This window comes from Leuresthes tenuis, unplaced genomic scaffold (genome assembly GCF_036924035.1).
Source record: "Leuresthes tenuis unplaced genomic scaffold, fLeuTen1.0.hap1 SCAF_3, whole genome shotgun sequence".
Lineage (NCBI taxonomy): Eukaryota > Metazoa > Chordata > Actinopteri > Atheriniformes > Atherinopsidae > Leuresthes > Leuresthes tenuis.
The window spans coordinates 453036-465589 of NW_027325357.1; the positions used below are offsets into that span (position 1 = coordinate 453036).

The 12554-nt window shown below is 44.9% G+C and overlaps 1 protein-coding gene across 1 annotated transcript; it reads right to left on the reverse strand.

Annotated features, from left to right (window-relative positions):
• Window positions 1-369: 369 nt before the first annotated feature.
• On the reverse strand, window positions 370-12178 carry gdf5 (growth differentiation factor 5). Its single transcript, XM_072383065.1, has 2 exons — window positions 11824-12178; window positions 370-1301 (listed from the first exon to the last, which is right to left on the reverse strand). Exons 1-2 carry the CDS (start codon window positions 11927-11929, stop codon window positions 370-372), a joined length of 1038 nt encoding a protein of 345 aa, XP_072239166.1. The 5' UTR covers window positions 11930-12178.
• Window positions 12179-12554: the final 376 nt, after the last annotated feature.

The window sequence follows — 12554 nt, forward strand, 5'->3', positions numbered from 1 at the left end:
AAATTCTTCACATGCTTGATAAAACAGTCTGGCTAAGGCATACAAACGACTCCATCAGATAAGTGCTGGAAAAGGGCATTTTTGAGTATAATTCACTTAATGTTTCGACAGCATTTTAAACTTTTTACACCACTCAGGACACAGATACAAATCTGAAGAGAATAAACCAGTTTTTTTAGATCCTCACCACCAGCATCAGTTTTAGTGTCTCGGAGCCTCGGCTCCATCGGTTTCTCTTCTTCTTTAGTCTTCAGCCGCCGTCGGTACGCAGCCTGATAGCAAACATCTCAGCTGCTGCAGCAGCTCTTTGGTCGCTGCTGATGTTCCAGCTACAGATTCAGTGAGATTCAGTGAAATGTGTTCTGTTTGCTACCTGCAGCCACAGGACTCCACCACCATGTCCTCGTACTGCTTGTAGACGACATTATTGGCCGAATCGATGTAGAGGATGCTGATTGGGCTGAGGCGTGTGGGGACGCAGCAGGTGGGGGGGGTGAGCTCCGGGTCCATGGAGTTGATCAGGGTCTGGATGATGGCGTGGTTGGTGGGCTCCAGGTGCGAGCGGATAGGGAAGTCGCAGGCGCCGTCGCAGTGGTAGGCGTCGTACTCCAGGGGCGCGATGATCCAGTCGTCCCAGCCCATCTCCTTGAAGTTGACGTGGAGCCGTCTCCGGTGGCAGCGCGGCCTCGTCTTCACCGCCTGGTGTTGGGGGAAGGACTCCGTGGGCGGAGGTTTCTTACCCCCTCGGGCCGCAGGAGCCCGGCGCATCCGGCGCTGCGTGAACAGGTACTCGTACACGGTTTTGTTGTCGTGACCCGAACGCGCTTTGATCTCGTTGTAGAAAAGGTCTCGCTTCTTGCTTTTTCCAAAAGCCAAGAGGAAGGCTTTCTCCTTGTTGGTCCTGCCGAGCCGGGAGAAGCCCAGAGCTCGCAGGTCCGTGGGCCGACCTCCCCTCTGCTCCGGGGCCTCCAGCTCAAAGCACAGCTGCTGGGAGCGCTGCGCTTTCAAACTTCTGAAGACCTTAAATATGTCAAACACTTCCCATTTGCTGCCGGCTCCGCGGAGCAGATTCTCCACGGCGCGGCTCTGCAGCAGAGCCGGCTTTTGCTTCCCCGAGGAGCAGGTGTACAGCTTCAGGCAGGGAGAGGCTCCTCCAGCTGCTGCGGAGCCCGTGGAGGCTCTGCGCGGATCAGACAGGCGCTTCCTCAGGATGCGCAGCTCGGCCCCCAGGAGCCCGTCCCGTTCCAGGGAGCTGATGTTGAAGTGATACCTCTGACGTCGCAGCAGGGGCCCGTGCTCATCTGCGGAGAAACAAGGTCAGAAACATGGGCACAGAAGTGAGTTTTACCCTGAAGCTGGAGTCAGCCGACCTGCTGACAGTCAATAAAGCTGTCGGCTGATAAAGGTCACCCCAACCGTCTCCGTTTCCTGTCTGAGAAACACCTCCACTGCACATCTCACACATTTCCACGCTGGCTTTGGGTTTAATCAGGGACATCTGGCAGAAGTAAATCTCCAGGCTGGACTCCACATGCGCTCCCTGAGCCAGTTTTAACAGTTAAGATAATCCATTTTCACATGAAAATGCCAGAAACATTCATAAAATATGACAAGAAATTGCATTATCCTGCAGTGTTTCCATCCAGGTTTTCCCACCTCACAGCTTCCAATTAATTAGCATTTTAAGCATTTAACAAAGGAAACCAGTCAGGAATCAGCATTTATCATCATATCATCACACAAATATATATATATATTTAAATTAATATTAAAGAAAAAAAGTCCAATCAGAGAAAACAGGAACATTAAATGATTATTTCATTAAGAGAATAACAATTATATTAAATTCAGAAGATAGAATTTAGCTGTAGAGTGTTTGTTTATAGTGTTTATAGGAAATTACAAAAGTGACGTGAAAATAGGGACGAACTGGTTAATTCATGCTATTTAATGTAAGAAAATGATTCTGAAGTTTGATCCAATGAAAGAAGTTCTTTTTTTATCTGAATTATATTATTATACTTCATATTTTTCCCTTTTCTTATGAACAGTTAACTGAAATCTTAAGTAAAAAGGTCGAATTATTTGATCTGTTCAGTGCAAACAAAGCGGTTCTGATCCAGTAAGAGTTGAACGTCTGTAGCATGGCGGTAAAGTCGTGCTACTTTCATACGTCTGTGGTTCATTTCAGCAGGAGGAACGTGCAAAAGGGGTGTGTTCAGAGCCGTTTCACAGCTAACACCCCCGTGTTTTCACTATTTTGGATCAGCCCACCGGAGTCGATGCTCTGCTGAATATTTATTTTTATTCTGAGCAGAATTTTACCAAAATAAATGGCGGGAAGAAAGTCGAATGCAAAACTTTGCATATCAGAACAGTTTGTATATCAGAACAGTTTATATATCAGAACAGTTTATATATCAGAACAGTTTATATATCAGAACAGTTTATATATCAGAACAGTTTATATATCAGAACAGTTTATATATCAGAACAGTTTATATATCAGAACAGTTTATATATCAGAACAGTTTATTTATCACAGCTCGACTGAAACCCGGCGAATCATCGAACAACGGTAATATTTCAGTATTTTTACTAATCGTTCATTCGATTTATAACTGCAAAACGCCGTCAGACTCTGGTTTGTTGGTTTCAGTCGACCAAGAATTTCTTTGGTTGCTTACATTCCTTTGGTTTATGTGATAATAAATTATATATCTGAGGATATTTAAAAAGGTCTGAAAAAGCAATAATAACTGAAAGTAAATTCTTACTTCCATTTACTGATCTCGCATTTGTACAAACTATTTTAAACTCACTGCCATCTTTAGATAGTTTCTCATTTTCATTGTTATACGCTAACTAACTAACTAACTAACTAACTAACTAACTAACTAACCAACTAGCTAACTAACTAACCTAGTTTAGTGAAGGTTAACCCTAACCACTGTGTACATATTATAAATTAACTTTGTCTTGTTAACGTAACTCATAAAAATGCTGTAGCTTCATAAAGGTTTTTAATTTATTCACCTAATTTGCATATGGTGACATCACTGATGACATCACTGCGACACCTTGGGCTCCAGAACTTTTGGTGAACATTGGATTTTGAACACATTTCAGTTTTTATTTAATTTTTTCCTTTTTGATCCTTTTCTGAACTCATGAACACAACTATGAACAAAATTGCTCCAACTTTTGATCTTTTTCATGTTTTTCTGTCATTTTATCCACATAAAAACAACAGAAAAACAGTGAAATGAACGTCAGGAAGAATCAGTAAAATGTCTTTAATCAGATCCTGATTCTTCAGCGTCTGATGGCCAAGAACTGGTTCATATCTGTTAGTTTCATCTGTTCATATCTGTTAGTTTCATCTGTTCTCAGAGAAATCATCAGTGAGGAGGAGGAACAGCAGCTCAGCATCTGTCACATCTGTCTCCTCCGCAGCCAACAGGCTCATCAGAGAGTCTGACCCCCCCGGTTCACTTCATCAGGACTCAGAGAAACCCTCATTCCTGCTGACTCACTGGCTTCCAGTCAGACCCCCCCCCCCCCGTACCCGACCCAGCCGCCCTCACCTCTGCTGGAAATCCTCTCCGATCCACTTAAAAACTTCCACTTAGCTGCATGAGCTAATCATCAACACAGCATTTTATTTATCCGAACATTTAAACATGAAGACACCTTAATTCAGGGCATAATTAAAACATGTCTGCCATCTCGTGGTAGTGAGTAGAAACAGATTTGATGCGTTGTGTGACCTTTTTCATGCAGCCTGGTGGCGCTTAAAGGGTCAACTTAACTTTTTAACAGAATTAAAGTATGTTTGTGTGCAGGCCGATGCTAACGTGCACAGAACTTCAGTAGGTTGCCTAACATCTGGACCCACAGCGGTTTTTAAACAAAAACGGTGACATGAGTTAGATATCGAGTCCCCACATCCCAGTGAATAAACGTGGGTCCCCACATGTAATTTAAACCAGAATACGCACACACCCACACTACCAGGAGAGAAGTTAGCGGGCGGTGTGTCGTGTTTTCTTTTGTTGTCAGTGAGGAAACCCAGAAAAGTTTCACATTCAAACCAAATCCAGCAAAGAAAGCTCTTAAAACAAACACACATGTTTGTAATTGTATCATTATGGGGACCCCTTTCTCACTTATTACATCTCCAGGCCCTTTATCCAAAACTGAAACTTGATTCTGACCTGAACCCCAAAACCAAGTCTGAGCCCTCAAACAGTGAAGCTCTGTCCCAAAGTGATGTCCTCACTTTCCTCAAAGATATCCCGAAACTCACTGTGGTCCTCACAAAGACGATTGGAAACACACTCGGCTGATGTCTTCTCACGGCAGCCCTCCTCCTAACCGGGACCGTAGCATGCATTGAAAAGTACATTAGAACCAGACAGGGAGACCACATCTGACTGTAAACAGGCCTGTTATTACAGATCTGCAGCTCTTCACCGCTGACAGCAAACCAGGCTGCAGAGGAAACAAACCATCGATAATGCACACGAACACGCCATCGCGCCTCTTCGGGTTGTCTCAATAAAACTTTGAGGAAATGTGATTTCACAAACTCTGTCGGACTTTTACAGCCTTGTGGATAAAACTGCTTGTTGCTCTGGTCTTTGATGTCACACTTTTCACTTTTGAACATCCTAAAGAATCATTTCAGCCAACAGAACCCATTTGGCAGAATACAGACTAACGCCTCCAGGACACATCCAGGTTGGTTTTAAACTGCTGAGATCTGCAGCTGAGCAAGGAGGAAGCGGACCGCAAGCCTGTTGTTTTCATTTGTAAAAGAATTAGTGAATTAAGAGCAAATAAATGTGAAAAATGACAAATATAATACAGACGACATCAAAATTTATATTTGTTGCAAAGACAGTTCCTGTGACTGCAGCTGCCTGTAGGGATCAATCAGATTTATTTAACATCGATAACTTTGGGATCTTCTTACGTATACAAGGAAAACTTAAAGGGTTGAACTACGAAACGATAGAAAGTAATTTGAAATATAAAAAGCTGAAACACTCCAACAGTCCCACAGCCTCCTTAAGAGGGTAAGAAGCAGCCAGGAGCTGCTGATCAATGCTCTGATTAACTGATCAATGCTCTGATTAACTGATCAATGCTCTGATTCACTGATCAATGCTCTGATTAACTGATCAATGCTCTGATTAACTGATCGATGCTCTGATTAACTGATCAATGCTCTGATTAACTGATCAATGCTCTGATTAACTGATCAATGCTCTGATTAACTGATCAATGCTCTGATTAACTGATCCTCAGTCAGTGTGAGCAGCTCTATAAAAGCAGGAGTTCTGTCAGTTTAACACGATGCCAAGGAGGAAAGACACCAGCAATGATCTCAGAGAAGCAGCTGCTGCTGCCCATCAGTCTGGGAAGGGTTATAAGGCCATTTCCAGACTATCTGGAGTCCATCATTCTACAGAGAGAAAGATTATTCACAAGTGGAAAACATTCAGGACAGCTGTCAATCTTCCCAGGAGTGGACGTCCCAGCAAGGTCACCCCAAGGTGAAGAAGCCCAGAGCTACATCTCAGACTCTACAGGCCTCAGTTAGCATGCTAAAGGTTAAAGGTCACCCCAAGGTGAAGAAGCCCAGAGCTACATCTCAGACTCTACAGGCCTCAGTTAGCATGCTAAAGGTTAAAGGTCACCCCAAGGTGAAAAAGCCCAGAGCTACTTCTCAGACTCTACAGGCCTCAGTTAGCATGTTAAAGGTTAAAGGTCACCCCAAGGTGAAAAAGCACAGAGCTACATCTCAGACTCTACAGGCCTCAGTTAGCATGCTAAAGGTTAAAGGTCACCCCAAGGTGAAGAAGCCCAGAGCTACATCTCAGACTCTACAGGCCTCAGTTAGCATGTTAAAGGTTAAAGGTCACCCCAAGGTGAAGAAGCCCAGAGCTACATCTCAGACTCTACAGGCCTCAGTTAGCATGCTAAAGGTTAAAGGTCACCCCAAGGTGAAGAAGCCCAGAGCTACATCTCAGACTCTACAGGCCTCAGTTAGCATGTTAAAGGTTAAAGGTCACCCCAAGGTGAAGAAGCCCAGAGCTACATCTCAGACTCTACAGGCCTCAGTTAGCATGCTAAAGGTTAAAGGTCACCCCAAGGTGAAGAAGCCCAGAGCTACATCTCAGACTCTCCAGGCCTCAGTTAGCATGTTAAAGGTCAAAGGTCATGACATCACAGTTAGAAAAAGACTGAACAAGGATGTCTTGTTTGGAAGGGCTGCAGGAGAAAGCCTATTCTCTCTAAAAAGAACATGGCAGCACAGCTTAGGTTTGCAAAGCTGCATCTGAACAAAGCTCAAGACTTCTGGAACGATGTCCTTTGGACAGACCAGAGCAAAGTGGAGATGTTTGGTCCTAATGCACAGCAGCACGTTTGGAGGAAACCAAACACAGCAGATCAGCACAAACACCTCATACCAGCTGTCAAGCACGGTGGTGGAGGGCTGATGATCTGGGCTGGTTCTGCAGCCACAGGACCTGGGCACCTTGCAGTCATTGAGTCCACCATGAACTCCTCTGGATACCAAAGTATTCTAGAGTCAGATGTGAGGCCATCTGTCCCACAGCTAAAGCTGGGCTGAAACTGGCTCATCAACAGGACAAAGATCCCAAACACAGCAGCAGATCTACAGCAGAATGTGGGAAAAAGGAAAGAATCAAGGTGTTGCAATGGTCCAGTCAGAGTCCAGCTGCTGGATCAGGGGTTCAGTTAGTTTCTCACTCACTGAGTTTCCGCTCAGTTTATGTAAACAATAATAATAATAATAATAAACTATTACTCAGTGGAATATGTTGTTTTCACTGAGTTTAAAACCTGCTGAAGAACAGATGATCTTTCATTTTTATTTTGTCCTGAACTTTTGACAGAAGGTGCATTTATTTTTATAACTGATTTTTTGACCCATCAGTACTTTGTCAGATAAATAAGTTTTCTTCTCAGTTGTCCGTTTAACGATGAAGAGACACGATGAACGTAGGTAAGGTAACCCTTTAAGTAACCCTAAACCAACCCTAAGGGTTATGCACTGATTCACACGTGCACAGCTTGTTTTTCATGAATGAGGCATCAAAACTGTTTGGCCTGTAAGGAAGTGAAGTGGAGGTCATGAAGGGTCCCACAAGAACATTTTGGGGATCCTCAGGAGGTAAAACCAGCCATATGTTTGAAAAATAAGGACAGAAAGAAAGAAAAAGGGGAAGTAGAAGTAAAATTAAAAAAAGGAAGAATGAAAAATGTGAGGGAAATTTAGGAAAATGAAGAGAAAAAAGTCCAAAACAAGAGAAGGTGTGTCGGGTCATCAGTCTCCTCTCAGCATGTGGACGAGGTCAGCAGCGTCTTGCTGAGGACTCACTGAACAAATAAAGCCCAAATTAAAAGTACATTAAGTGCTGGAAAAGTAAACCTTCAGCAGCAGCAGAAATACTAAACTCTGGTCATTTAAACATTGTTTTAAACAGTTTTACACCGTAAAAACAACATTACACTGGGGGGGCTGGGAGGACTGTTTATTTGCCCTCCTGAAGACGTATATCACTGAGAGCCAGATGTTAGAAACACACAGACATGTATGAGAATAAATATACAAATCCTTACATGTGCATGTTCCAGAGATTAAAGTCTGGTTTAACTGAAACTTCCTACCAGTGCAAGACAAAAATCCTCCTGTTCAATCTACAGTACCGACAGGATGCACCGTAACAGAAAGAAAAGCAAGGCCATCTGTACTGCCCCCTGGTGGCTGGTTACAGCACAGAAATAAGCCCCGCCCACTCCATATGAGCCAAACAAACAAACAAGTAGAGCTGAAACGATTCCTCAAACAACTCCATTACAAAAACTCCTCAATGTAAACGATCTGCTTCGATGCTTAGTTTAACGCCCACCAACTCAAACTGGAGAAAACAACGAGAAGCAAAATCAGAGAAAAAGAAGAAAAATGTCTAAACTTTGAGAGCATTTAAAAGATTAGGAAAAAAACACTGTAGTGTCCATTGTAAAAGCCAGTTAGCTTAGCACAATAGCAACCTCAATGCTACAGCATCTCAGCTGAAAGCAGCAAGTTCACATATCGAGTCCACTGAGCAGAACAAACACAAGGGAACATTTCATGTTAGCATTTTAATGGAATTAGTTGGCTTGTTAGCTGAGAAGGAAGCTAGCAGAGAACAGAAGGAAGCTAGCAGAGAACAGAGGGAAGCTAGTAGAGAACAGAAGGAAGCTAGCAGAGAACAGAAGGAAGCTAGCAGAGAACAGAAGGAAGCTAGCAGAGAACAGAGGGAAGCTAGTAGAGAACAGAAGGAAGCTAGCAGAGAACAGAAGGAAGCTAGCAGAGAACAGAAAGAAGCTAGCAGAGAGCAGAAGGAAGCTAACAGAGAACAGAATGAAGCTAACAGAGAACAGAGGGAAGCTAGCAGAGAACAGAGGGAATCTAGCAGAGAACAGAAGGAAGCTAGCAGAGAACAGAAGGAAGCTAGCAGAGAACAGAAGGAAGCTAACAGAGAACAGAGGGAAGCTAACAGAGAACAGAGGGAAGCTAGCAGAGAACAGAAGGAAGCTAGCAGAGAACAGAAAGAAGCTAGCAGAGAACAGAAGGAAGCTAGCAGAGAACAGAGGGAAGCTAGCAGAGAACAGAAGGAAGCTAGCAGAGAACAGAGGGAAGCTAGCAGAGAACAGAGGGAAGCTAGCAGAGAACAGAAGGAAGCTAACAGAGAACAGAGGGAAGCTAGCAGAGAACAGAAGGAAGCTAACAGAGAACAGAGGGAAGCTAGCGGAGAACAGAGGGAAGCTAGCGGAGAACAGAGGGAAGCTAGCAGAGAACAGAGGGAAGCTAGCAGAGAACAGAAGGAAGCTAACAGAGAACAGAGGGAAGCTAGCAGAGAACAGAAGGAAGCTAACAGAGAACAGAGGGAAGCTAGCGGAGAACAGAGGGAAGCTAGCAGAGAACAGAAGGAAGCTAGCAGAGAACAGAAGGAAGCTGAGGCTTGGGCTGGGCAATAGAGACACTTTTTCTTTTCTGTCCAGTATTTGTTCAACTAAAAGCAACTTGTTTTTAATCTAATTTCTGTTGAAATGTCACCAGAACTGCCCCGCGAGCACAAGCACACCATCATATTGTCCTTAATGTGCCTCTGCCCATCTGAGCAGCTTCAGCCTGTTAATGTGAACTAATATTCTGAGTCCCATCAAAGTCCAACCAGAGTAAAAACAGCTAATCTTATCAGACCTGTTGCATCTGTAACATCAGAGGCTGCTGGTTGTGTTAACTGCTGATAACAGACAATAAATTTATTTTTTAAAACTATGAGACGGAAGAGATCAAAAAAGCTGATCTTTCTTTCTGGTGTTGAACCCCTTGTTTGCAGTCCAGGTCCTTCTTCCTTTGCATAATGTCTGCCTTGTGGTTAATTTGGCAAAGATCAGAGAGAACGATCATCTGCCTTTCTCACAAAGTACTCAGTAAAAGTCTTTTAAAAAGTATTTTCTTTGTTCAGCCACTTAACTCTGACCTTTGAACCCTTCAGGCAGAAAAAAGGCTCCTAACTCAAGGGATGAACCAGTGTTGTGTCGACACAGAACAGACAACTTAGCAAAGAAGCCATTTTAAACTGGATCTTTAGGCACTTTGTTACCAGCAGCCTGTCACAAAGACACATCATTTGTTCCCATTTCTTTAGCTGCATCTATGAAAAACAGCAAAGAAAACACAGTTTGACAGACAGAAAATAGGATTTCTGCAGCAACAAGGTGATTCCCAAAGAGCTATTAGCTGAAAACTTGGCATATCTCAGCATGGTGTGCAGTGTGTCCTTAAAACATTTGAGGAAACTGGACAAGTGGAGGACAAAAGAAGAAGTGTCAGGCCTAAAAAACTATCTCCAGCAGATGAACAGGATCTGAAAGTGATGTCCTTAAGAAAGAGGAAAAAATCCAGCTGTGACCTGACAGGACCTGAGAGATGCATCTGGACCTTCAGCTGATCCATCTACTGTTGGCCCAAGCCTCATCAGAAATGGGCTCCATGGAAGGGTGGCTGTCAAGAAGCCGTTCTTAAGGAAGGGAAACAGGGAGAAAAGGCTGAGCTGTGCCAAATGACACAAGAAGTGGACTGAAAATCAGTGGCAACAGGTCTTATGGAGGGATGAATCCTCCCCAGAGCCCGGACCTCAACATTATTGAAGCAGTGTGGGATCATCTGACAGAGAACGGAACAAAAGGCAGCCCACATCCAAAGAAGAGCTTTGGGATGTCCTTCAAGAAGCCTGGAGAACTATTCCTGAAGACTCCTTAAAGAAATGACAGAAAGCTGGTCTCAGAGGGTTCAGGCTGTGTTGGAGAATAAAGGAGCTCAGATCAGAGATTCACTTTAAAGCTGGAGCTCAGATCTTTGTTCCTTTTTTCTTAAAGAACCAAATCTACGCTGTTTGGGTTTCGTTGTAATATTTGTTGATCAATGCGTCCATTTGAACCCAAAAAGAGTTTTGTTTGGACCAAAAATGTGAATTAATGGCAGTAAAGCTTTTAGATGTGTTGCATCTGAGGCTTCGCCAAATATTTTCAAAGCAGTTCTGTGGAAACAATGATTTGGTAGCTTCAGTTGTTCATAAGTCAGAAAGCTGACATCTAAGTTGTTATAATTTATGCTGAACTTAATTAAATCCGTCTGAAGGTGAGTTATTTCTTATAAAATGTGCCCTTTCTTTACTTCATTCAGACCTGAGCTCAACGGTGGAATCGTTCTTTTTTAAAGCTCCTCACAGGAGAGGATCTCACAAGTGTGGACAGATTAGCTTCATCCCAACTGAACTCTGCTTTTCTAACCTCTGAAAGCTTCCAGATACGGTCCTGTCTGAGAGCTCCGAGGCTCTAACAGTCTTTACATGTTGTAAATCATGATGAAACTAACTGGTGAGACTTTAGGAGCCGCTGCTGGGATCCAGTGAACAAAAGAAAATGATCCGAGCAAATCCACGACAGTGCAGCTGTGTTTTATGAGCTGTGGACAGTCGGGCTGTGCTCAGCTCAGTTACTGCATGTGAAAGCGTGCGCTCCAGCCCGCTCAGCTCCTCCTTTAATGCACAGGCAGAGGAGGAACTTTGTGTGATAACTCATTCAGCAGCTTCCTGCCCTCCTCTGTTTTCCCATCATTCCCTGTGAGCGCTGCAGCTCAGCTGACCTCCTGACTCCTCTCCAGATGCTCCCTCCTCTTCCTTCATGTTCTGCTGCTCCCTAACCCCAACCCTGCATTTACAGCCTGGTTCCCAGCGCCGCCCTCCTCTGGTCGGCTCCAGACTGCAGCTTAACCCCCTTCTGCCTCCTCCAGACCCATCTGAGCCTCTCTGGTTCTTCTTCTACTCCTCTGACCTCATCAGCCCTCATCCAGAGAACACACTCCAGATCCCATTAGCTGCCAAAATGGATCTTAAAGCAGCCAAAGACAGTAACAGGCAAATGTGTCTCACTATTTTAATTTATCTGATAAATATCTGATATTTTCAAATGCTTTCAGGATCAAATTCAGGCAAACATGAAGTTGTTTGACTTTAAATCATTTTTTTTCTGTATATCACTAGAAAGCAGCACAGTTGGATTAAATATTTGATCTTTTGTAAAAAATACTGAAGAAAATGTGATTAAAAGTCAAATTAATGCTTAATTTTCGCTCGTAAAGTTTGTTCCCTGAAGTTGGAGCAATGAAACGAGCTTTTAAACGCAGGCCTGCGTTCATATCCCATCACCTGGAGCTGAAAGAGAAGCTGTTACCTTGTCCTTTGTCCACGAAGCTGGTGATGGTGTTGGCCAGACCCGCGTCATGCAGCGCGCTGCCGTTCAGCTCCCCGCTGGACAGGGACCAGTACAGGGACAGCATGTAGTCATGGGGGGTCACCAGCGGCTGCCTGGGCTGCCGCTCTCCCACTTTCGGGTTCTTACTGCCGGGTCCGCGCAGCGCCGCCGGGGCCGCGCTCGTCCTGGAAGCAACTTTCCCCAGAGTCTTCCCCGGCGAGCCTCCACCTCCAACAGCCGCGGTCACTTTCCCTGCTGCGTGTGCGTTAACAGCTGCAGGAGCGTGCGCTTTGACGCGCGCATCCCCGCCGGGCAGCCAGGAGCGCACAGCCTCTCTGCGCCCGAAGCCCGTCGTTCCTTCCCGCGGCTGCTGCAGATGTTCTCGCTTCACCGGCTCCGCGCTCGGCTCGCCCTTAATCGGCGGCGGACCCGCGCGGATGTGCGCGGATGCTTTCCACGTCCCAGGAGCGGTGAGAGGCTGCCTTCCCGCGGTCTGCGCCCCGCGGCCGGCTCCTCCCCGGACTGGCTCTGCTGCCGCTGCTCCTCCGAGTCGGTGATGCTGGTTCTGCGCGGGTCTGGTCCTGCTGAGGGAGCCGAGGCCGGGATGCAGGTAAATCAGAGTCCAGCAGCTGAGCAGAAGAGAAAGATGCTTCACTTTCATCCTAAAGTCCTTTTGCCTTTTCACAGGCCGTCATCGTAAAAAACCGCAA

Excerpts from the sequence above, each read along its gene's own strand:
- gdf5 (XM_072383065.1), bottom strand. The coding sequence starts at position 11,929 with ATGCTGTCCCTGTACTGGTCCCTGTCCAGCGGGGAGCTGAACGGCAGC. Across the intron at positions 1,302-11,823 it reads CTTCGTGGACAAAGGACAAG|ATGAGCACGGGCCCCTGCTG; the intron begins GTAACAGCTTCT and ends GTTTCTCCGCAG.